Below are 27,457 nucleotides of genomic sequence, written 5' to 3'. Positions count from 1 at the left end.
AGATACCGCTGTTGTAATTTCGGTTTTAAATTTGTTTTATTAATACGTTGTTCGAAGAGCAATTCGTATTAGGTACGTATCACAACATAGTATAAAATATATCCCTATGTATACTTAAAACTTTAAAACTACGCAACGGATTTTGATGCGGGTTTTTTAATAGATAGAGTGATTGAGGATGAAGGTTTATATGTAATAACATCCATTAAATAGTGGAGAAATCAATAATAAATTACAGTTTCCGAAGCGAAGCGAGGGCGGGTCGCTAGTTTACTAATAAAACCATCCAAAGTATGTGAGGTCCAGCATTGTCTCGTCTAGCCCTTAGAACTGATTTAAGCTATATATTCTAAGAACGAGTAAGCAATTTATTGATAAAAGTTCAAATAATTACTGGGGACAGGGCGTATTGTAAGCCCGCATGGTAGGTACGATTGACTTGCCGGGAAGTCGAAGTCGTCGTGGCCTAAGAGATAAGACGTCCGGTGCATTCTTATGTAGCGATACATCGGTGTTCGAATCCCGCAGGCGAGTACCAATTTTTGTAATGAAATTTGTACTTGACAAATGTACACAATTGACTTCCACGGCGAAGGAATAACATCGTGTAATAAAAATCAAACCCGCAAAATTAGAATTTGCATAATTATTGGTGGTAGGACGTCTTGTGAGTCCGCACGGGTAGATACCACCACCCTGCCTATTTCTGTCGTGAAGCAGTACTGCATCTCCGCTTGAAGGGTGGGGTAGCCGTTTTACTGTACAAACTGAGACCTTAGAACTTATATCTCAAGGTAGGTGGCGGCATTTACGTTGTAGATTTCAATGGGCTCTGGTAACCACTTAACATAAGGTGGGCCGTGAGCCCGTCCACCAACCTAATCAATAAAAAAAAGCACGTATTTATATGTTTTGATTTTATGGGAGACACAGGTATTACATTTGAGAATCCAATCTCGTGTATTAAGGTGGTGGAATTGACTTTACATCAAGCGAGACGTGAGCTCAATCACCTTTCTGTGGTTTAAATAAATTAGTAATTTTAGGAATAGCAAAGTGCAATAATGAGTGCCTGATTTTAAAGTGAAGGCAAATAAACTTGAAATGCGAGATGTTAGTCTTATCTTTTTTGAATGCTGAAGGGTCTTACAAGAGAACATTCGGCTACCCCGGTAACCGTACTCGTCGAACTCGACAAAGAGTTCGCCGTGCAACTTAACCCATGAATCAGCCCGCTGTGTTTCTCGCCGGATCTTCTCAGCGGGTCGCGATTCCGATCCGGTAGTAGATTCATTCGCGAAGCAGCTGCTCTTGAGCTGTTAGGTCTCCTTCGGAGGCGCTCGGGTAGCTGTTAGCACAAATCCCACCTCTCCTGGCTGAGCCTTTGCTCGCCCACCTGTCCTGGTGAAACTGGAAAGGCCTCCGGGCCACCAGTAATCCTTCAATCATAAAAAAAAAAACATTCGGCTGTTAAGCATATCACTACATAGTATAAAATATAGTCGATTTCTCTGTCCCTATATCTGTCTGTCCCTATGTATGCTTAAATCTTTAAAACTACGCGGCGGATTTTGATGCGGTTTTTTTTAATGGATAGAGTGGTTGAAGAGGAAGGTTTATATGTATAATAATATCCATTAAATAGTGGAGAAATCAATAATAAATTACAGTTTCCGAAGCGAAGCGAGGGCGGGTCGCTAGTACACGTTATACAATAGCAGGTGACCTTTACCACCTCGAACACCCTCTTCAGCCCGCTGATTCTTCTTAAATAGTAAGCTCGTACGAGTGGACCCCGTAAAGGAACATTAATGCAAATTGCAACGAAGCAGTATTGGATGCCAGGGTGATGGATAGCCATAAAGTATATTTGATTTTTCGACCTTCCATTCTGAATTCTATAGGCTTCGATTATTAAAATCCGGGATACACCAATTATGTTATAAAATGATAAATTAATAAAATATTACTAAATAGCATAAACTCGAAAAAAGGTTGACAAGCAGTGACGAAAGTGGTGCACAACTGTTTTTTAAAAATATACCTCTAAAAATAAAACATTAATAGATTATATTATAGTTTATATTATATGTTAGATTATAGACTACAAAATACTACACAGCTGTCTACGGGGCTGGCTTCTTCTTCGACCATCAACCTAAATTACTATCATTATCTTTTCCTTCCGAGGATTCCATGACCTTTCCTATCTGTAGGAGGTCATCATCGCTTATATACGTTAAGAATAGGGGATCTTTCAAATCACTTTGCCATTCATTTGCGTTGGAAATGTTTTTCAATTAATTAGTAAATCGCCCTGCTATTAATATTTCTCAACTTATATACAAATTAGTGAAAATCGGTCTTTTGTTTTGTAAGTAATTTATACGAAAATTAATAAAAAAAAATTAACAATACACAAATCTATAATCAAGATCACACCGCGCTTTTCGTCTCGAAGCTAAATGAACACGCTTAAATTAAATTTTAAAATTGGAATCGGTGTTCTAAATTTGTAAAAGATGCACACAGATACGCGACGCACACCATTACACTGTGTAGCTCGTAAGTACGCGCGTTCTATTTTCGCACCTGAAATTCAAACTCTTTATCGGTTCTGGTCGCCTGGTACTCGCGGGGTGAAACTGACGATTGTGACGTAACGGACATGCCCCCGTCACTGTCACACAGCCGTCGTCGCATTTTACGACACAACTGAAACTGACTGAAGATTTTCCGAACCTTATATGTAATTAAAATCAATTTTGTCAATTCCAATTTTTTTTTATGTTTCGTGTATACAAATTTGGAAGTGGACTTTGAATTTATTTATATTTAGGGATTACTTTAAAATTTATGCAAATTAAATATGCTAAATAAAACTTTGGCGTCTATTATGTGTCTAAAGTATTAAGACCTAATTCGGTTTGTGACGAAGCTCGGTGCTGTTTTTATTGGCACCCAGTAAGTAGATAGTGCAAAAGTAGTTTTAAGAAAACTATGTTTTCAGACAATCGACAATACTCCGCTAAGCGTGACCCTGTTTTACTAATAAATAAACAAAAGATATTTTTACAAATAATTTAATTTATTTTAATAAGATTTTTCAATCCAAAAAATCTATCCCAATCTTAGTGACAGTAATTTTTGTTATTTTAATTAATATGGTTTTCTAAATTGTGCTTAGCTCTAGCCAGATCAAGAGAATTTCCTTGAAATTTCAGTAATAAGGTTAGAAGTACCAGGACACCATATTACCCAAGGATGTTTACGAAGTTCACTCCCTCTCCGTATATCTAATAAAAGTGTGTGCGTGCTTTTTGGAGCTATTAATAATCGTACCAGTACGAAAGTTGAAACTTTCGGGAGGTCGAAGTTATATTTAAGTTCTTGAACAATGTTTTATTAACACTTCGGATAGTTAATTTTTTCTTTAAACTTAATCATATTTCATTTATTATTTATGAGTATTTATATTAAACCGATTGCCTGTAAGTTTGGCTTATGGGGGGTTAAAGCTTAAAAAGATGCATTTTGTTGTATTCATAAATGCTGTTGGCTCTTCAAAAAGGGATAATAAAATAGTAAGCATTGTTTATGTAAGAGATGGTCAGCAGGGGCTTGGCTCTGCCCCTGGCGTTGCTGAAGTCCATGGGCGACGGTAATTACTCACTATCAGGTGGGCCGTATGCTCATCTGCCTACAAGGGCACTAAAATAAAATAAAAATATGTTATCAAATAAATAACAAATACATATTTCATTACTAGTTAAACTTCTTAATGAAATAACATTTTTTATAAGTAAACTCGTTTTATACATATTGAAACAGATGAATCAATAAAACTATAAACAAAGAAAAAAAAAGTTCTGTGAAGGTAAAAAAAATGTTATGGCAATTTTAATAATACATTATTATTGAGTGTTTACTTTTTTTTTATTCTGTGGATAGCATCTTTCGGTATTGCTTTAAACTTTCAAGCTTGTCTACAATATAGATGCCTCTATTTAATGGATTCTCACCACAGCGAGACAGTTTAGATGTAGCGAGGAAACTGTCTCCCCATGACCACGGAACTTACAACGTTGTGGAAACATTAGAAATTCACTAAAACTAAAAACCGTGGTAAGAGCTCGTTAAATAATAGTATTTATGAAGTAAGTATTAAGTCCTATTTTTAATCATTAATCATTATTCATTCATTCATCATCATTCAATCATTCATAACTATCATCATCATTCCGACATTGTCCTGCCAATGTTTTAGCAGTCTTCCTTATTTATTAGTATCGAAGTAAGCTGTTTACGCCATCATTTAGACTCATTAAAGTGCTACCTACATCAAGACAATTTAAATGACTTACAAAAATAGCAACATAGTTTAATACTACACATAACACAGCCCAAAATTATTTTAAATTATTCCACCCAAAAAAATTATCCAAATTATATTTTACAAAAGTAAGCTTTCAAAGAAAAACAAAGTAATACACATTGATCTTGAGAGATATTTCATTTTTTTTAGTTATATTTAGTTCTCAGGAATATTTATATGGACATGGTACAGGATATTAGACCTCTCTCAGTAGAGATAAGTACATAGAAAAATACGGCGGAGATATTTCAATAAGATGAAATAGAAGTAGGAGATTACTGATTTAATCATATCTTGGATTAAATGATCTCCTGAGACTAATATCTCAAGAGAATATTCTCAAGAGATGATATTTTAATCCATGATATGATTTTAATTCACAAAGATACTGCTTCAAAGCAGCCATGTAGTACAAAATTTCATTTAGGAAATATTATATAATAATTTTATAATAAGCCTGCTGCTACTTTGTGGTATTAATAGTGGAAATGAACCGATAGCAAAATATCTCAGATATTCAAGAAAATTTATTTAAGGAAGGAGTTTTTCAAGTATCGAACTTCAGCAAAGTTCTACATTAAATGCACGCTAGTGTGCGTCTAACTCCGAATACAACTTTTCAGACTGCTTGACGTTTCCGAATTTAGCGTTATTCCGTCTCTATCGCACTTCAGTCACAGTGGTATTTTTATCTCGGTCTCGCCTTGTGCTTTTTCCAGCTTTCCCTATCGGGGAGCATGCGCCGTGCGTCCCGACGCACATGTTCGTGTATCTCCGTTGCGATATGCTCGCCTGGTACCGGGCGCGCCTAGGGCGGCCGCGTCGCGCCGCCACCGCCGCCCAAACGCGCGGCCGCCCAAGCTTCCTCTTAGCCCAGAAGCGAACTCGACCGCTTGCGATACGGTCCGCTCCTTGGCTCTTCGGGAAACATTGCGAACGCGAATGAGTTTCGCGCCGATGAGTTTACGACTTTACTGATATGTTTTAGCCCTTCCTCTTCGGATAATTTCCATAAAATCCCTCGAGCCCTCCTCCTCACTTCCCAGCTTTAATCCCTATTTATGAAATAATTTATCCGCTGTCAAAGTTTGGTTTAAGTTTGTAGTTTATCGGAGTTTGGACGCAGGTGTTTAATAGTGGCGAGTGTTTGTGTCACAGGTCTTCTGCGACGCTGATGCTCTTCGACTGAACTGCTGTTGAACAAGATTAGAAGATGAGGAGATATACAGGATTACCAGGTATGTGGTCGTTCTATAATTCTATGCTTGATAGTAACTTTTACTTTCTTTTGCAGCCGCATCTTAAATTTGAAGACGAATTCGATTTAATACAATATTTTTTGTTGAATTCAAATAAGTGAGCTATTTTTGAAGTAAAACTATTCACAGGTACATTCTTCAATTTTAGATTGTTACTCCACAAATGATTATAACTCAAAAAAGCGGTTAATATAAATGACAAGCAATTTAGTAATACAAAAATTATCTTTCTTTGTTTATAGCAACACTGGATATACTCCCTGAAACTATGACAATAGCCTCATACTAGATAATTCAGAAGCTATCAATTGTTAGGAAATTAACGTTAACTCCCCTTGTCAAGGACTAAGCAATAATTTGAAAACTAAATGAACTTAAATAGAGCATTTCCGAATGCTTAAGGAGAAATATTTTTAAGAATCGAATAGGTAAGATTCATATATATTTTTTACAGCTTTAGACTTTCTTGCGTTATACGAAAGCTTACAATTAATGTTTAGATTTGTTGAAACATTTTGAAGAAGACACTAAGTTTAAAACAAAAGAATTAAAACCAAAATGTTACGTACATTTCAGTTTTAATTATTTTAGTGGTCGACATTAAAATATTGTCGTCATCGATGAGCACGAAAACTGTTACGACGAGCATACGGCTCACGTGATGGTGAGTGGTTACCGTCGCTCATGATCGTCAGCAATGCCAGGGGCAGAGCCATGCCGCTACCTACCGTTAGGTACTCTCCTCAAGCCTCGTTTGAAGAAGGACATGTTATAGCGCTCGGGAAACACAGTAGAAGAATGCTCATTCCACAGCCGGACAGTAGTACGTGGCAAAAAAGATATCTGGCAACGCACCGTGATAGAACGCAGAGGTAGTATTTATTACATTTCAGATTAAATAATACAGAAACTGTCATAGAGCAGGTAATAAGCGTAAAGCAAAGACGTCACGTACGCTATTTTTATTTATTTATTTATAACTTTATATACTAGACAGTATAAAGGCGAACTTAATGCCATAGGCATTCTCTGACAGTCTACCTTCAGGGGGTGCAGAGATGAACTTGGCAGGTGTAGTGTGATAGTGATATTACTTAAAAATATGTGTATATATGACATACATTGTTGGAAACCCAACAAAATGGTATAAAACCTTTTTTATTGTTGTCGTTGTAGTTTTTGACATTACATTTGAATTTTGCATTTTGGAATGTCTTAGTTTTGTCAATTCTCTTTCATCCGTGCTATTGTACGCGATTTATAAAATTTCTAAAATATATTAATTTTATACGTGCAATCCTCGCGAGTTTATTTATCAAGTTCCTTGCCAATCCTAATAATACAGTCCACTACATACATAATATTTATAGATACAAATATTCGTACTTAAATAAATACATATACATAAATATAGATATATACATAAATATTATATACATAAATATTTGTCGGTGCGCCTGTACAACAAAATCCCACATGATGTTCAGAACCTACATATACATAGGTTTAAGAAAACTATTAAAGAACATCTGTGCAATAAAGCTTACTATAAAGTCAATGATTATCTAGAAGATTGCACCGAGTACTTAGCGTATAGGGCCTCCCGTGGCAATCCCTCCCCCCCCGCGTCCGTCGCCGCGTATTTCAACCGTGCCTCGGAGGCACGCCGCGCGCCCCCCGCCGCCGCGTTAAGTTCGAGCGCACGTTCCAACGATGCGACTCACGAAGCGCCTAGCGCTACCCCCACCCCCGCGACCGCGTCGGTTACGTCATCACGCGCTACGTCCGCCGCGACCTCGATCATTTCAAGTTCAGGCTCCGATACCGAATCGGAGATGGATTTCGAATCCGCGTCAAGCCCTCAGCCTGGAACTTCGGATGGGTTCCAAACCGTAACGCGCGGTAAAAAGCGTACTCGCGCCGTGGAGTCCCGGAACTCCACGACAAAACAAACGAAATCCGCGTCCGCCTCTCGACCAAAAGTAGTAGTAACACCGGAGTCGGACTCCGCGCGCCGCGTAACCCCACCGCCGCGTCCCAAGCCCGCGCCCGCTCCCAAAGTAGCTGCCCCGCCCCCGCTGATACTTCAAGAGAAGACAGCGTGGAATCGCGTGTCCCAGGCCCTTCAGGCAAATAAAATTAACTACACCCATGCGCGTAACGTCGCGCATGGGATTCAGATCAAGGTCGCAACGCCGGGCGACCATAGGGCCCTCTCAGCATACCTCCGAAAGGAGAACATAGGTTTCCACACCTATGCTCTTCAGGAGGACCGCGAGCTCCGCGTAGTAATACGCGGAGTCCCTAAGGAGCTAGAAATAGACTACATTAAGGAGGATCTGACCGCTCAGGCCCTCCCGATAGTTAGTGTGCACCGGATGCACAGCGGGCGGGGCAAACAGCCCTATAATATGATACTCGTGGCGTTAGAACCCACCCCGGAGGCCAAAAAGAAGATCGCATGTCTCACGACAATTTGCGGCCTATCCGGGATATCGATCGAAGCCCCCCATAAGCGTGGCACTCCCGGGCAGTGCTACAGGTGCCAACTCTATGGCCACTCGGCGCGTAATTGCCACGCGCGCCCCCGCTGCGTGAAATGCCTCGGCGATCACGCTACGTTAGATTGCGTTAGAGATAGGGAAACCGCGACCGAACCTCCCAGCTGTGTCCTATGCCTTAAGCAAGGGCACCCCGCGAACTACCGTGGATGTCCCAGGGCTCCGCGAAAACGCCCAACCCACCCAGCTCCGCGAACCGTCGGCCCAAAGACTTCGGCACCCTCAGTGCCGAAACCTGCCTTCGTGCCGGCTGCAGTTCCCACGGTTTCAGCGTGGAAAAAGCCGCTGCCGTATACGAAGGCGGGAACGCAAACCGCACCCCCGCCCCCGCTCGCGACACGCCCCGCGCCTCAGCCCCTGCTCGCACCTCGCCCCGCGCCCGCATTCCGTCCCCCGCAACCCTCTGCCGCCAACGACTTCGCGCTCGTGCGCGACTTCGTCACCGCGGTGAACTTCGACCGTCTGCGATCGTTCGCTGACGCTATCCGTAGGTCGACAACCCCCGAACAGCGGCTCGCGGCCGCGTTCGATCACATGGACGTTTATGAGTCCGTGTCGCGTACGTTATAAAATCTTTACCGGTAATCAATGGCGCAAAAAGGTAGAGAAAAACCGTATTCCCTTACGTTAGCATTCTACAATGCTAACGGACTCGCGCGGCAACGCGATCAAATTTTTGAATTCCTCCGCGACAATCTTGTAGATATTCTATTAGTGCAGGAAACCTGTCTGAAGCCCTCGCGTCGTGACCCGAAAGTCGCGAATTACATCATGGTTAGGAATGACAGACTCACCGCCTCCAAAGGCGGGACTGCCATTTACTATAGGCGGGCCCTGCACGTTGTCCCTCTCGATACTCCCTCGCTCTCACATATCGAGGCGTCAGTGTGCCGTATCTCGCTGACGGGACACCAGCCGATCGTCATCGCATCCGTTTATCTCCCCCCGGACAAGCCCCTCCTGAGCAGTGACATCGAGTCACTGCTCGGCATGGGAGACTCTGTCATCCTGGCAGGCGATTTAAATTGCCACCACACTAGGTGGAACTGCCATCGTACAAACGTTAACGGTAGGCGTCTCGACGCGTTTATAGACGACCTCACCTTCGAAATAGTCGGTCCCCCAACTCCAACATGTTATCCGTATAACATCGCGCTCCGTCCGAGCACTATAGACCTGGCATTGCTTAGGAACGTAACTCTGCGCTTGCGTTCCATCGAAGCAATGTCAGAGCTCGACTCAGACCACCGACCTGTCGTTATGCAGCTCGGTCGCCCTCACAACCCAGTCACTGTTACGAGGACCATGGTGGATTGGAATAAGCTGGGCACGTGCCTAGCCGACGCCGCTCCGCCAATCCTCCCTTACGGCCCGGATTCGAATCCATCCCCCGAGGACACCGTCGAATCCATAAACATCATTACCGATCACATCTCTTCCGCGATCATTAGATCTTCTAAAGAAGTCGATGTGGAGGACAGCTTCCACCGCATCAGACTGTCCCCCGATCTTAGGAATCTCTTAAGAGTTAGGAACGCGGCAATCCGGGCCTACGATCGTCTTCCCACGCATTCAAACCGGATTCAGATGCGTCGTCTACAACGCGAAGTCCACTCCCGCTTAAGCGACGCGCGTAACGATAATTGGCATAGTTATTTAGAACAACTCGCGCCCTCCCACCAAGCATACTGGCGACTAGCTAGGACTCTCAAATCCGAAACTACCGCTACTATGCCTCCCCTCTTACGCCCTTCAGGCCAACCACCGGCATTCGACGACGATGACAAGGCTGAGCTGCTGGCCGATGCACTGCAAGAGCAATGCACCACCAGCACTCAACACGCGGACCCCGAACACACCGAGTTAGTCGACAGGGAGGTCGAGCGCAGAGCCTCCCTGCCGCCCTCGGACGCGTTACCCCCCATTACCACGGACGAAGTTAGAGACGCGATCCACAACCTCCAACCTAGGAAGGCACCAGGCTCCGACGGCATCCACAACCGCGCGCTAAAATTTTTGCCAGTCCAACTGATAGCAATGTTGGCTACAATTTTAAATGCCGCTATGACGCACTGCATCTTTCCCGCGGTGTGGAAAGAAGCGGACGTTATCGGTATACATAAGCCGGGCAAACCGACAAACGAAACTTCTAGTTACCGTCCGATTAGTCTCCTCTCGACGATAGGAAAAATCTACGAACGGCTCCTTAGGAAACGCCTCTGGGATTTTGTTACCGCGAACAAAATTCTCATAGACGAACAATTCGGATTCCATTCATTATTAGGCATTTCAATATTGTAGTAATTGTTACGTTATAATACTCAGTGTAAAAAATTCATATCTAAAAAAAATCTATTATTAAAAAATAAATAAATAATAATTTTATATGTAAAAAAAAAAGACATGCCCGCTGAGTTTCTTGCCAATTCTTCTCAGGACAGAGGCTAGTTCTTGTGAATTGGCGGTAGTTCTTTTTGACGTTCAACAAGTATGTACTTTCATTTATGTTGAATAAATTTTTTTTTTATTATTTTTTTTATTTTTTTTGATATATATGTACATATAAAAATATATATAAATAAATATTATCAGTTAGATGACTGCTAATTCTCTGAGAAACAGAACAGAACAGAACAGCTATTGCTAAGCTATTGAAGAATTTCGAAAACAAAAATAATTCGTCCGTTAAAAATAAATAGTCCATTTTTGTAAATTTCTTGTGTTAGTTCGTGTGTCATTTGTTTACTTAGCAGCCGAGTCGAGAACGCTTTTTTAACCTGAAAAATATCGCGTCCTTCATTACATTCCAATTATAAATTCAACGCGGTTGACGTTGCGAGCTGCACGCTATATTTTTGTTTGTTATAATTGTCCAACGGTTTTCTTCACAGAATACAATATACAGAATATTAATTTCTCAATTTTTTTTTTATATTTACCATGTAGCACCAAGGTATTAAGTATTTTTATATCTGGTATTATTGAGACTTCAACTTTAAAACTTTAGCAAGAAGGTTTAACCAGTTAAGTTTGTTTTACCCCAAAAAATGAATGGCTTCATGTAATAAGCGCCACACAGTTTTCCTCTTTTGTCAAAACCATTAATTTGTCTACTAGCGCAAAATACGTAATATTCTTGGGCATACTTGAGGAACTTCCTTTCATTTTTGTTTTATTATCACTGTCATCGACCTTGACACAAGGGGTGTTAGTCTCATATGTAGCATAACACCTTTAAACCGTAAGGCGTAACTGCTTTGCGAAAGGAAAAGTTTGGGCGGTGGTGCATATCCGTAAGGACTCACAAAAATTACGCAAACTATAATTTTTGTCAGGTTGATTTTTGTCACACCATATCATTCCTTCATAATAATAATAGTGAAGTGAATTTTTGACCTTACTACGGGCTCATAAGGACTCGCATCCAGGGCCGTAAAACACTGTCAAAAAAAAAACTTTCATAATAATAATATACGTCATTCGTGAATTTTTGTCAAGTAAATTATCAGAATAAAATTGTATCTGCGTGATTTAAACATCAAAAAAGTCCGCGCATTTAGGCCGTGATGACTTGAAAACTTTCCAATAACTTGACACGCATTTCTTCGAACGAGGATTGAGGAGAGTACTCATCGATACGCAGCGACTTGGCTGTTGCTTCTGTATTGCTCGTCTGTCGACAAGGACCATACAAAATAAATACATTTTAAGGCTCTTTTTAAGGTCAAAGCCCTTATGAGTCCGGCCTCAACAATATATCGATGTGATTTGTAAATAAATATCAGTTTAAATATCCTGGTAGTACGAAAAAAAGTATAGCATCGTATAGTTTGTTCGCGAACTGTTCACGAAACACTATTTTATGTTTATAACAGACTATTCATTAAATCGATACCTTGAATTTTTTTCCTATGAATCATATTAAAATATAGACAGACATAATATAAAATCAGAAATTAATAAAACAAAATTTCTCGAACGCAATCGTAACTCTTGCGAAATACAAACATTAAAGTTTTTATTGTAAGAATTGAATTATGTGCCCAGATGGACCAGATAATGGCCGAAGAAATGACAGATGATATTAATATTAAAAAGAGACCGATCCCATTTATCCGCGCCAGGCACTTGACACTGGACAGTTGTTAAAACAAAGTTAGTGGATTTTCTTTAAAACCTACAACTTTTAACTCTTAGTTTTATTGGTTTGCGACTGGAATATTGGGGTACGTGAATTGTTTCTGGCTGCTATATATGTATGCGTTGTTATTGACTAAGAATACACACGCGTCACAAATGAATCCAATATTGTTATATGTGAGCTTGAAGAAAATATGAAAAAAAACAAATAAAGCTGGGGACAAAAAAAAAATCTTTTTTGTTACTTAGATGTGTGGACGAGCTCGCAGCCCACTTGGTGTTAAGTGGTTACTGTAAAGCCCATAGACATCTACAACGTGAGATATAAGTTCTAAGATATAAGTTCTAAGGTCTCAGTATAGTTACAACGGCTGCCCAACCCTTCAAACCGAAACGCATTACTGCTTCACGGCAGAAATAGGCAGGGTAGTGGTACCTACTGGTGCAGAGGTCCTACCACCAGTAAATGGCGTGACAATGCTATGGCTAAGTTAGAAAGTACAAAGTTTTTGTTGTCTCGATTTTATCAAATTATTGTTTTGTTAATAAAAATGTATATTAATAATTAATTACGTTACATTCGTCCAGGCCTACATATAAACATTAGCCTATCCATTAAGTACATGTATTTTCTATATGGATACCAAGTTTCAAGTCAATCGGATGCATGGTTCAGTAGTTATAACGGAGCATCCGCAAAAACAACTGTAGATTCATATATTAGTATAGATATTGCAGCTGTATATTTACTGTGTCTGAATATTGTGTACCTTTTATCAGTTGCATATCGAAAACATATTTAAAATAATTTTTAAACTTTATTACTGGTGGTAGGACCACTTGTGAGTCCGCGCGGATAGGTACCACCGCCTTGCCTATTTCTGCCGTGAAGCAGTAATGCGTTTCGGTTTGAAGGGTGGGGCAGCCGTTGTAACTATACTGAGACTTTAGAACTTGTATCTCAAGGTGGGTGGCGCGTCTACGTTGTAGATGTCTATGGGCTCCAGTAACCACTTAACACCAAGTGAGCTGTGACCTCGTCCACTCATCTAAGCAATAATAAAAAAAAAAATTGTAGTCTCTCGTTTTTTTATTATATGTAATTATATCATTTCGGAAAGATCTGAATGCTTTACAGTTTTCTTAGCCACGGACGAGTAAAGTGTTATTTGTCGACATTTGAATATTTTCTTAAGCACCTTTTATTTTTCCCAGCATTTGTAGTCTACTAAAGAAGATTTAGGAGATTTTAAAATTATACATAGCGTAAATATTAAAAAAAAACAAAATGTGTGCAATTCACACGTGGTAGAAGTGAAACATTCCAAAATTAAAATACAATTATCCTAAACGTCTTAAGTATATGTAAAATTTTGTCATTAGTAAATAATTGTAAGGTAGCGCCCTCTGTGAATTGATATTTTAATTTTACGTATAATCCTAAATTAAAATTCACTACAAGAGCTTTCATACACACGTTAGTATTAAAAAATCTCACAGATGGCGCTGTATTAAATAGTATGTATATTTCTGTCTCATTCTTTGCTGGCTTCATCCTACACATTTTTGTATTTGTGTCTCTTACCTGTCGTTTTTTCCGTTGCATCCGGTTCGAAATCACAACGATTCTAAAGAAGTTTTCACTTCAAAAATCTCACAGATGGCGCTGTATTAAATAGTATGTATATTTCTGTCTCACTCTTTGCTGGCTTCATCCTACACATTTTTGTATTTGTGTCTCTTACCTGTCGTTTTTTCCGTTGCATCCGGTTTGAAATCACAACGATTCTAAAGAAGTTTTCACTTCAAAAAAAAGGAACAAAGAATTTCAGTGAACTAAGAAAATTAAGTCGAAATTCAAAATTTTATAGTTCTCCTTGCAATAAAACAATTTATAGAAGGTTTAATTAAAGTAGAAATACCTAATATTCGCTAGGCTTTACAAGATTAAATATTATGTAAACGAACAAAATTAAAGTCAAGCGCCGAAAATTAATTGGTTTTCCGAACAATGGTTTTCTTGGGGGCTTAAGTAGAATCAAACATCGATATTAGAATGTTATTGGAGGCTCGAGTTGATAGCGCCTTAGGTAATTTATACACTTTTTGGTTTTCATCGGAATATAAGCACAGAAATTACCGGAAATTAATGGCAGCCGCTTTTTTTTACAGCTTAGATGGGTGGATGTGCTCACGGCCCACCTCGTGTTTAGTGGTAAATGAAGCCAATATATACCTAAAACGTAAATTCCGCCACCCATCTCGAGATATGAGGTGTAAGGTCTCAGTTTTTTTTGCGTTCCATCGAAGCAATGTCAGAGCTCGACTCAGACCACCGACCTGTCGTTATGCAGCTCGGTCGCCCTCACAACCCAGTCACTGTTACGAGGACCATGGTGGATTGGAATAAGCTGGGCACGTGCCTAGCCGACGCCGCTCCGCCAATCCTCCCTTACGGCCCGGATTCGAATCCATCCCCCGAGGACACCGTCGAATCCATAAACATCATTACCGATCACATCTCTTCCGCGATCATTAGATCTTCTAAAGAAGTCGATGTGGAGGACAGCTTCCACCGCATCAGACTGTCCCCCGATCTTAGGAATCTCTTAAGAGTTAGGAACGCGGCAATCCGGGCCTACGATCGTCTTCCCACGCATTCAAACCGGATTCAGATGCGTCGTCTACAACGCGAAGTCCACTCCCGCTTAAGCGACGCGCGTAACGATAATTGGCATAGTTATTTAGAACAACTCGCGCCCTCCCACCAAGCATACTGGCGACTAGCTAGGACTCTCAAATCCGAAACTACCGCTACTATGCCTCCCCTCTTACGCCCTTCAGGCCAACCACCGGCATTCGACGACGATGACAAGGCTGAGCTGCTGGCCGATGCACTGCAAGAGCAATGCACCACCAGCACTCAACACGCGGACCCCGAACACACCGAGTTAGTCGACAGGGAGGTCGAGCGCAGAGCCTCCCTGCCGCCCTCGGACGCGTTACCCCCCATTACCACGGACGAAGTTAGAGACGCGATCCACAACCTCCAACCTAGGAAGGCACCAGGCTCCGACGGCATCCACAACCGCGCGCTAAAATTTTTGCCAGTCCAACTGATAGCAATGTTGGCTACAATTTTAAATGCCGCTATGACGCACTGCATCTTTCCCGCGGTGTGGAAAGAAGCGGACGTTATCGGTATACATAAGCCGGGCAAACCGACAAACGAAACTTCTAGTTACCGTCCGATTAGTCTCCTCTCGACGATAGGAAAAATCTACGAACGGCTCCTTAGGAAACGCCTCTGGGATTTTGTTACCGCGAACAAAATTCTCATAGACGAACAATTCGGATTCCGCTCTAAACACTCGTGCGTACAACAAGTGCACCGCCTCACGGAGCACATTCTGATAGGACTAAATAGGCGTAAACAAATCCCGACCGGCGCCCTCTTCTTCGACATCGCGAAGGCGTTCGACAAAGTCTGGCACAACGGTTTAATTTATAAACTGTACAACATGGGAGTGCCAGACAGACTCGTGCTCATCATACGAGACTTCTTGTCGAACCGTTCGTTTCGTTATCGAGTAGAGGGAACTCGTTCTCGTCCCCGTCAACTGACCGCCGGAGTCCCGCAAGGCTCCGCGCTCTCCCCGTTATTATTTAGTTTGTATATCAATGATATACCCCGGTCTCCGGAGACCCATCTAGCGCTCTTCGCCGATGACACGGCTATCTACTACTCGTGTAGGAAGATGTCGCTGCTTCATCGGCGACTCCAGATCGCAGTAGCCACCATGGGACAGTGGTTCCGGAAGTGGCGAATAGACATCAACCCCACGAAAAGCGCAGCGGTGCTCTTCAAAAGGGGTCGCCCTCCGAACATCACTTCGAGCATCCCACTCCGTAGTAGGCGCGCAAACACCTCCGCCGTTAGTCCCATCACTCTCTTTGGCCAGCCCATACCGTGGGTCTCGAAGGTCAAATATCTAGGCGTCACCCTCGACAGAGGGATGACATTCCGTCCCCATATAAAAACGGTACGCGACCGCGCCGCGTTTATTCTAGGACGACTCTATCCAATGCTTTGTTGTCGAAGCAAGCTGTCCCTCCGTAATAAGGTAACTCTCTACAAAACTTGTATACGCCCCGTCATGACGTATGCAAGCGTAGTGTTCGCTCACGCAGCCCGCACCAACTTGAAATCCCTTCAGGTTATTCAATCACGATTCTGCAGGATAGCCGTCGGAGCGCCTTGGTTCCTTAGGAATCCGTTCATTAGGGGGTTGATTGCTTCCCGCTTCCGTAGGTTTAACCCGCGATTCCCTACAAGTGACCCCTGGGTGGTGCAAAACGGGAGCCGAATACATAATCGGTGGTAGGACTTGTCCGACTGGCTGGCGACCACCCTCCAACTAGAGTCCGCCGCCAAATAGCCTAGCTGTGTTCCGGCGTGTGGGTTGGAGAGCCAGTGTTATTCCTACCCTTTCCTCTTCCTTGTTGGGGGTGAATCTTGGCGATACCTGGAACATGCGGAGCAGACGTGCGTGTGAGCTCGCGGGACGTGATTGTTTGACGGGGGTATAGGGAGACCCAGTGAAACGGTGTTCGCCGCCGCCCGCCGGTCAGTTGGGGACCTGAACCCGGGTGTCACTACTAAACTCCGCCCCGGGAAGCTGTCCCGCCAACCGGTGTAAAATCCTGTCGTGCGGTCGTCGTGCCGGAGTCGGAGACCGGAGTGGATCCCGGCGATCGCACGCAGGGTGGACTGGGGGCCCTTCCATGCCCTGCGTCAGTCGCTCACGCAACCCGTGGTCGAGCACGTACTGTGCTCCGCGCTTTATTCAGGTATTGTCACGATTTCGCCTCGAACATCCTACCCCGCCCAATCCCACTCTCCAAATAAAAAAAAATATAAAAAAAAATGAAAGTTCGAAAAAGGAAAAGGGTTTTGTCGGCGACTCCCCATTCCACATTTAATGTGGATTTCAGCAATGTAAGGGGTCTACATAGCAACCTCGACGCCGTACACCACCATCTTGAGACGGCGCAGCCTGCCCTTCTTTTTCTGACGGAGACGCAGATATCTGCTCCGGATGATACTTCGTACCTTGAATACCCCGGCTACGTATTGGAGCACAACTTCCTGCGTAAAGCCGGGGTGTGTGTATTCGTCCGGGCTGATGTCTGTTGTCGCCGTCTACGAAGCCTCGAACAACGGGACCTGTCCCTCTTGTGGCTGCGCGTAGATCACGGGGGCTGTACCCGAGTCTACGCGTGCCTGTACAGGTCCCACAGCAGTGATGCAGGTTCAGCTCTGATAGAGCATGTGCAAGAGGGGACTAACCGCGTGCTTGAGCAGTACCCATCTGCGGAGGTGGTGGTTCTTGGAGACTTTAACGCTCATCACCAAGAGTGGTTGGGGTCCAGAACCACTGACCTCCCGGGTCGGGCTGCCTACGATTTCGCCTTGGCCTACGGCCTCTCCCAGCTGGTGACACAGCCCACCCGTGTCCCAGATATTGAGGGGCACGAGCCTTCTCTGTTGGACCTTCTGCTGACCACCGATCCAGCCGGATACAGTGTGGTGGTCGACGCTCCACTTGGATCGTCTGATCACTGCCTTATCCGTGCTGCCACACCACTCTCTCGTCCTAGTCGTCGAACGACGACCAGGTATCGAAGAGTTTGGCAGTATTTGTCAGCAGATTGGGATGGATTGCGTGAGTTTTACGCATCCTACCCATGGGGGCGGTTCTGCTTTTCCTCTGCTGATCCTGACGTCTGTGCGGACCGTCTTAAAGACGTGGTGCTCCAGGGGATGGAATTGTTTATTCCCTCCTCTGAAGTGCCCGTTGGGGGTCGCGGCAGACCCTGGTATAACAATGCCAGCAGGGATGCTGCACACCTCAAGCGGTCCGCATACGTTGCATGGGATGATGCTAGGAGACGTCGGGATCCTAACATCTCAGAGGAAAGGCGGAAATATAACGCCGCTTCCAGGTCCTACAAGAAGGTTATTGCCAGGGCGAAATCGGAGCACGTTGCTAGAATTGGCGAGCGACTGAAGAGCTATCCCTCTGGGAGCCGTGCTTTTTGGTCGCTCGCCAAAGCTGCAGAAGGTAACTTTTGCAGGTCTAGTCTCCCACCACTACGCAAGTCCGATGACAGTCTGGCCCATAGTGCGAAAGAGAAGGCTGACCTTCTGGTCAAACTCTTCGCCTCGAACTCGACTGTGGACGACGGGGGTGCCACACCACCGAACATCCTCCGGTGTGATAGTTCCCTGCCGGAGATCTGCTTTACACAGTGTGCAGTCAGGCGGGAACTCCGACTCCTGGACGTCCATAAGTCGAGCGGGCCAGACGGCATCCCTGCAGTGGTTCTGAAAACGTGCGCCCCTGAGCTGACGCCTGCGCTAACGCGTTTGTATCGCCTCTCTTATTGCGCTAACAGGGTTCCGTCTTCATGGAAGACTGCCCACGTCCACCCTATCCCCAAGAAGGGTGACCGGTCGGACCCATCGAGCTACAGGCCTATCGCGATAACTTCCTTGCTTTCCAAGGTGATGGAGCGAATAATTAATATACAACTCCTGAAGTATCTGGAGGATCGCCAGCTGATCAGTGACCGACAGTACGGTTTCCGTCACGGTCGCTCAGCTGGCGATCTTCTTGTATACCTTACTCACAGGTGGGCTGAAGCCTTGGAGAGCAAGGGCGAGGCTCTTGCTGTGAGCCTTGATATTGCGAAGGCCTTCGACAGGGTCTGGCATAGGGCACTTCTGTCGAAGCTACCATCTTACGGAATCCCCGAGGGTCTCTGCAAGTGGATCGCTAGCTTTTTGGATGGGCGGAGCATCACGGTCGTTGTAGACGGTGACTGTTCTGATACCATGACCATTAACGCTGGCGTTCCACAAGGTTCGGTGCTCTCCCCCACGCTTTTCATCCTGTATATCAATGACATGCTGTCTATTGATGGCATGCATTGCTATGCGGATGACAGCACGGGGGATGCGCGATATATCGGCCATCAGAGTCTCTCTCGGAGCGTGGTGCAAGAGAGACGATCAAAACTTGTGTCTGAAGTGGAGAACTCTCTGGGGCGAGTCTCCAAATGGGGTGAATTGAACTTGGTTCAATTCAACCCGTTAAAGACACAAGTTTGCGCGTTCACTGCGAAGAAGGACCCCTTTGTCATGGCGCCGCAATTCCAAGGAGTATCCCTGCAACCTTCCGAGAGTATTGGGATACTTGGGGTCGACATTTCGAGCGATGTCCAGTTTCGGAGTCATTTGGAAGGCAAAGCCAAGTTGGCGTCCAAAATGCTGGGAGTCCTCAACAGAGCGAAGCGGTACTTCACGCCTGGACAAAGGCTTTTGCTTTATAAAGCACAAGTCCGGCCTCGCGTGGAGTACTGCTCCCATCTCTGGGCCGGGGCTCCCAAATACCAGCTTCTTCCATTTGACTCCATACAGAGGAGGGCCGTTCGGATTGTCGATAATCCCGGTCTCACGGATCGTTTGGAACCTCTGGGTCTGCGGAGGGACTTCGGTTCCCTCTGTATTTTGTACCGTATGTTCCATGGGGAGTGCTCTGAGGAATTGTTCGAGATGATACCGGCATCTCGTTTTTACCATCGCACCGCCCGCCACCGGAGTAGAGTTCATCCATACTACCTGGAGCCACTGCGGTCATCCACAGTGCGTTTCCAGAGGTCTTTTTTGCCACGTACCATCCGGCTATGGAATGAGCTCCCCTCCACGGTGTTTCCCGAGCGCTATGACATGTCCTTCTTCAAACGAGGCTTGTGGAGAGTATTAAGCGGTAGGCAGCGGCTTGGCTCTGCCCCTGGCATTGCTGAAGTCCATGGGCGACGGTAACCACTCACCATCAGGTGGGCCGTATGCTCGTCTGTCTACAAGGGCAATAAAAAAAAAAAAAAAAAAAAAAAAAAAAAAGGAATGTGGATCTCCACGACGACCTGGAGCTCGACTCTGTTAGTAAGTATCTACAGTCGGCATCGCTGCGCCATTTTGAGAAGGCGGCACGACATGAGAACCCTCTCATCGTAGCCGCTGGAAATTACATACCCGACCCAGTAGACCGAATGGTAAACCGTCGACGTCGCCCAAAGCACGTCAATACGGATCCTCCTGATCCATTAACGGTGCTTTTAGGCACCACAAGCACCGGTCACCGTCCTCGTCGAACCCGTCGCTTGCGACGAAGGGCTCGACGAGCGAACTAACCCATAGACACAGCCCACTGAGTTTCTCGCCGGATCTTCTCAGTGGGTCGCGTTTCCGATCCGGTGGTAGATTCTGCGAAGCACTGCTCTTGCTAGGGTCAGTGTTAGCAACTCTCCGGTTGAGCCCCGCGAGCTCACCTACTAACGTTAGGGTGAAGCTGAAATAGCCTCTCAAGGCTATCAGCATAGGTAGGAACAAAAAAAAAAAAAAGATTGCACAAAGTGGGAATGAGTTGCTCGCTCCAGGCATTTCAATATTGTAGTAATTGTTACGTTATAATACTCAGTGTAAAAAATTCATATCTAAAAAAAATCTATTATTAAAAAATAAATAAATAATAATTTTATATGTAAAAAAAAAAGACATGCCCGCTGAGTTTCTTGCCAATTCTTCTTAGGACAGAGGCTAGTTCTTGTGAATTGGCGGTAGTTCTTTTTGACGTTCAACAAGTATGTACTTTCATTTATGTTGAATAAATTTTTTTTTTATTATTTTTTTTATTTTTTTTGATATATATGTACATATAAAAATATATATAAATAAATATTATCAGTTAGATGACTGCTAATTCTCTGAGAAACAGAACAGAACAGAACAGCTATTGCTAAGCTATTGAAGAATTTCGAAAACAAAAATAATTCGTCCGTTAAAAATAAATAGTCCATTTTTGTAAATTTCTTGTGTTAGTTCGTGTGTCATTTGTTTACTTAGCAGCCGAGTCGAGAACGCTTTTTTAACCTGAAAAATATCGCGTCCTTCATTACATTCCAATTATAAATTCAACGCGGTTGACGTTGCGAGCTGCACGCTATATTTTTGTTTGTTATAATTGTCCAACGGTTTTCTTCACAGAATACAATATACAGAATATTAATTTCTCAATTTTTTTTTTATATTTACCATGTAGCACCAAGGTATTAAGTATTTTTATATCTGGTATTATTGAGACTTCAACTTTAAAACTTTAGCAAGAAGGTTTAACCAGTTAAGTTTGTTTTACCCCAAAAAATGAATGGCTTCATGTAATAAGCGCCACACAGTTTTCCTCTTTTGTCAAAACCATTAATTTGTCTACTAGCGCAAAATACGTAATATTCTTGGGCATACTTGAGGAACTTCCTTTCATTTTTGTTTTATTATCACTGTCATCGACCTTGACACAAGGGGTGTTAGTCTCATATGTAGCATAACACCTTTAAACCGTAAGGCGTAACTGCTTTGCGAAAGGAAAAGTTTGGGCGGTGGTGCATATCCGTAAGGACTCACAAAAATTACGCAAACTATAATTTTTGTCAGGTTGATTTTTGTCACACCATATCATTCCTTCATAATAATAATAGTGAAGTGAATTTTTGACCTTACTACGGGCTCATAAGGACTCGCATCCAGGGCCGTAAAACACTGTCAAAAAAAAAACTTTCATAATAATAATATACGTCATTCGTGAATTTTTGTCAAGTAAATTATCAGAATAAAATTGTATCTGCGTGATTTAAACATCAAAAAAGTCCGCGCATTTAGGCCGTGATGACTTGAAAACTTTCCAATAACTTGACACGCATTTCTTCGAACGAGGATTGAGGAGAGTACTCATCGATACGCAGCGACTTGGCTGTTGCTTCTGTATTGCTCGTCTGTCGACAAGGACCATACAAAATAAATACATTTTAAGGCTCTTTTTAAGGTCAAAGCCCTTATGAGTCCGGCCTCAACAATATATCGATGTGATTTGTAAATAAATATCAGTTTAAATATCCTGGTAGTACGAAAAAAAGTATAGCATCGTATAGTTTGTTCGCGAACTGTTCACGAAACACTATTTTATGTTTATAACAGACTATTCATTAAATCGATACCTTGAATTTTTTTCCTATGAATCATATTAAAATATAGACAGACATAATATAAAATCAGAAATTAATAAAACAAAATTTCTCGAACGCAATCGTAACTCTTGCGAAATACAAACATTAAAGTTTTTATTGTAAGAATTGAATTATGTGCCCAGATGGACCAGATAATGGCCGAAGAAATGACAGATGATATTAATATTAAAAAGAGACCGATCCCATTTATCCGCGCCAGGCACTTGACACTGGACAGTTGTTAAAACAAAGTTAGTGGATTTTCTTTAAAACCTACAACTTTTAACTCTTAGTTTTATTGGTTTGCGACTGGAATATTGGGGTACGTGAATTGTTTCTGGCTGCTATATATGTATGCGTTGTTATTGACTAAGAATACACACGCGTCACAAATGAATCCAATATTGTTATATGTGAGCTTGAAGAAAATATGAAAAAAAACAAATAAAGCTGGGGACAAAAAAAAAATCTTTTTTGTTACTTAGATGTGTGGACGAGCTCGCAGCCCACTTGGTGTTAAGTGGTTACTGTAAAGCCCATAGACATCTACAACGTGAGATATAAGTTCTAAGATATAAGTTCTAAGGTCTCAGTATAGTTACAACGGCTGCCCAACCCTTCAAACCGAAACGCATTACTGCTTCACGGCAGAAATAGGCAGGGTAGTGGTACCTACTGGTGCAGAGGTCCTACCACCAGTAAATGGCGTGACAATGCTATGGCTAAGTTAGAAAGTACAAAGTTTTTGTTGTCTCGATTTTATCAAATTATTGTTTTGTTAATAAAAATGTATATTAATAATTAATTACGTTACATTCGTCCAGGCCTACATATAAACATTAGCCTATCCATTAAGTACATGTATTTTCTATATGGATACCAAGTTTCAAGTCAATCGGATGCATGGTTCAGTAGTTATAACGGAGCATCCGCAAAAACAACTGTAGATTCATATATTAGTATAGATATTGCAGCTGTATATTTACTGTGTCTGAATATTGTGTACCTTTTATCAGTTGCATATCGAAAACATATTTAAAATAATTTTTAAACTTTATTACTGGTGGTAGGACCACTTGTGAGTCCGCGCGGATAGGTACCACCGCCTTGCCTATTTCTGCCGTGAAGCAGTAATGCGTTTCGGTTTGAAGGGTGGGGCAGCCGTTGTAACTATACTGAGACTTTAGAACTTGTATCTCAAGGTGGGTGGCGCGTCTACGTTGTAGATGTCTATGGGCTCCAGTAACCACTTAACACCAAGTGAGCTGTGACCTCGTCCACTCATCTAAGCAATAATAAAAAAAAAAATTGTAGTCTCTCGTTTTTTTATTATATGTAATTATATCATTTCGGAAAGATCTGAATGCTTTACAGTTTTCTTAGCCACGGACGAGTAAAGTGTTATTTGTCGACATTTGAATATTTTCTTAAGCACCTTTTATTTTTCCCAGCATTTGTAGTCTACTAAAGAAGATTTAGGAGATTTTAAAATTATACATAGCGTAAATATTAAAAAAAAACAAAATGTGTGCAATTCACACGTGGTAGAAGTGAAACATTCCAAAATTAAAATACAATTATCCTAAACGTCTTAAGTATATGTAAAATTTTGTCATTAGTAAATAATTGTAAGGTAGCGCCCTCTGTGAATTGATATTTTAATTTTACGTATAATCCTAAATTAAAATTCACTACAAGAGCTTTCATACACACGTTAGTATTAAAAAATCTCACAGATGGCGCTGTATTAAATAGTATGTATATTTCTGTCTCATTCTTTGCTGGCTTCATCCTACACATTTTTGTATTTGTGTCTCTTACCTGTCGTTTTTTCCGTTGCATCCGGTTCGAAATCACAACGATTCTAAAGAAGTTTTCACTTCAAAAATCTCACAGATGGCGCTGTATTAAATAGTATGTATATTTCTGTCTCACTCTTTGCTGGCTTCATCCTACACATTTTTGTATTTGTGTCTCTTACCTGTCGTTTTTTCCGTTGCATCCGGTTTGAAATCACAACGATTCTAAAGAAGTTTTCACTTCAAAAAAAAGGAACAAAGAATTTCAGTGAACTAAGAAAATTAAGTCGAAATTCAAAATTTTATAGTTCTCCTTGCAATAAAACAATTTATAGAAGGTTTAATTAAAGTAGAAATACCTAATATTCGCTAGGCTTTACAAGATTAAATATTATGTAAACGAACAAAATTAAAGTCAAGCGCCGAAAATTAATTGGTTTTCCGAACAATGGTTTTCTTGGGGGCTTAAGTAGAATCAAACATCGATATTAGAATGTTATTGGAGGCTCGAGTTGATAGCGCCTTAGGTAATTTATACACTTTTTGGTTTTCATCGGAATATAAGCACAGAAATTACCGGAAATTAATGGCAGCCGCTTTTTTTTACAGCTTAGATGGGTGGATGTGCTCACGGCCCACCTCGTGTTTAGTGGTAAATGAAGCCAATATATACCTAAAACGTAAATTCCGCCACCCATCTCGAGATATGAGGTGTAAGGTCTCAGTTTTTAACAGTAAAACGGTTGCCCCAACCTTCAAAGCAAAACGCATTTCTGCTTCCGTGCGGACTCACAAGACGTCCTACCATTGTAATTACGCAAATTATAACTGCGGGTTTTGATTTTTATTAAACTATGTTATTCTTTCACTTTGGAAGTAAATTGTGAGTAATTGTTAAGTACGTATTTCATTACAAAAATTGGTACCTACCTGCGGGATTCGAACACCGTTAAATCACTCGACATGAATGCACCGGGCGTCTTATCCCTTAGGCCACAACGACTTCAAACTTCTTCAGACTACGACTTCAAACAAACGACTTTTCTTTGTAGTAAAGAATATGTGGTTCATAATACATCACAATATCAAATCAAAGCTACAGAACGAAAATATACAATTATCGTCTGATAGAAATCAATTCGCACATTCTACCATAGATGTAGACAGCAGAACAATACGTGAATTATTATAAATATTTATTATTAAAAATTGAAATAGAGGTCTATATTCGATTATAATTTCTCATTACAGTACAATTCTTAATACCTAAAAACTATGACGCAATATTCTTTACTGTTATAATCATGATATTATTATGATAGATAATTTTAAAGTTAAAATGAATTACAGTGTCTTTATCCATTCTGAAATATTCATTCTTTAGTCTTGAAATATACCGGTCTAGATATTACGAGGTCTGAAAATAACACAACATGCCAGTAATTTATCTTGATGACGTCAAATATTAATCGATAATTTAAACATACTTAAAAGGTACTTAAGATATCACATTATGAAGTCAGTAAAAGTTCCGAAGCTTTCATAGAACTTAACGTAAGTGTGTCTTGGTTCTAAACGAAGATGGAAACGTCTTGTTCATTTCGCTTCATAATAATTACTTTTGTTGCTCTTAGTGTGCAATATTGTGACCCGATTTCGACCTATATTCTCTTTGTCTTTTAAAGCAATTGAGAATGAAAAGTGTGTTTAATATTTCGTGCCCAATCTTAAGGTTATCGAATATTAAATAGGTTTCGCATTTCAGATTACTACGTCAAAGGAAATGGCATTCAACATGATATATTTTTTGCAGATAGAAATAAAATAATGGAGGGTTTATTTTGCCAAATGTGATAAGAATAATGTGCTAGTACTGTTAATATCGAGTACGATAGCCCCTAGAGGGACATCTTAATACTGCTCTCTCTCACATCTATCACAGGATCTTCAAGCGAAGTAACTTGTACCTCCATAACAAGGCGACACTCTACAAAACTTGCATTCGTTCGTTCTGTCATGACCTGTGAAAGTGTAATGTTCGCTCACGCGGCCCGTACACACATTAACTCTACACACTACAGACTCTACACATAAAAAATTACCTTAAAAAAGATGTAGCATATCTATATTATTATGGTACGAGTCAAACAAAAAAAAATCAGCATTGGTGAACTACTTATCGTACAACATATACTCGTAAGATCTAGAAGCATATTTCGTTCAAGCTGTGTCCAGTTGGAAGGTTTGCTTAGAATGCGATTATAAGCGTGTTATTCGAATATAATAATTTCGAAAGAACTTTTTAATCTATATAGATTAGATTTCATATACAAAAATGAATTGCTGTTCGTTAGTCTCGCTAAAACTCGAGAACGGCTGGACCGATTTGGCTAATTTTGATCTTGAGTTATTTGTGGAAGTCCAGAGAAGGTTTAAAAGGATAGATAAATATGAAAATGCTCGGAGTCAAATAAAAATAACAATTTTGTTTTCCCTTTGATATGTCCCCCGTCGGACGGATTCCTTTTGTTTGTTTTAAGTTTATTTTATACAAAAGTTTAGGTCTTTTATATATCGATTGAGGCACAATGAAGTCTGCCGGGTCGGTCTAGTTTTAAATCAATTTTCAACTTACTTTTTTACTGGTGGTAGGACCTCTTGTGAGTCCACACGGGTAGGTACCACCGCCCCGCCTATTTCTGCCGTGAAGCAGTAATGCGTTTCGGTTTGAAGGGTGGGGCAGCCGTTGTGACTATACTGAGACCTTAGAACTATATCTCAAGGTGTGTGGCGCATTTACGTTGTAGATGTCTATGGACTCCAGTAACCACTTAACACCAGGTGGGCTGTGAGCTCGTCCACACATCTAAGCAATAAAAAAAAAAAAAGATTATTAATTTCGCGAACATTGTCCAATTTTCACATACATGAATTCAATCATCGGGTTTTTACTGGAAATCGATAAAAGAACTGTACCGTTATCATTAATCTCGTTTCAGATGTCCGCCTGGTTTTTGTCCATCGTCGTTCCAACATTACTCTTTTGATCTATATCACGTGCTCATACAATTTTACTGTCTGCGTTTTAAGGATTCTAACGAACCTATTCGAAGTAACCATTGTTTATGTAGTATAGAACTATTGACTATGGTGTTAAATGTTTTTCTTTAAAAGTCAAGCACGTGTTTTTTTTTTTTTAAT

General features: G+C 41.7%; 2 protein-coding genes across 4 annotated transcripts in view; both read left to right on the top strand.

Moving 5' to 3' along the window:
- LOC134198821 (uncharacterized) overlaps positions 1 to 27,457 on the top strand; it is a 301,226-nt gene that overhangs the window by 228,956 nt on the left and 44,813 nt on the right. The window lies entirely within an intron of this gene.
- Positions 5,249 to 27,457, top strand: part of LOC101736773 (dual specificity calcium/calmodulin-dependent 3',5'-cyclic nucleotide phosphodiesterase 1) — a 511,722-nt gene continuing 489,513 nt past the window's right edge. Inside the window, exon 1 of one of the 2 annotated variants that reach the window (XM_062668369.1) lies at positions 5,249 to 5,613. In XM_062668369.1, coding sequence (XP_062524353.1) covers positions 5,589 to 5,613 — 25 coding nt within the window. In that variant the 5' untranslated portion in view covers positions 5,249 to 5,588. The remainder of the gene's footprint in view (positions 5,614 to 27,457) is intronic. The other variant, XM_062668368.1, reaches the window with a different exon arrangement.

Source organism: Bombyx mori, chromosome 4 (genome assembly GCF_030269925.1).
Source record: "Bombyx mori chromosome 4, ASM3026992v2".
Classification (NCBI taxonomy): Eukaryota; Metazoa; Arthropoda; class Insecta; order Lepidoptera; family Bombycidae; genus Bombyx; species Bombyx mori.
The sequence above is the reverse complement of the archived record's forward strand: the minus strand, read 5'-3'. Positions and strand labels throughout refer to the sequence as shown.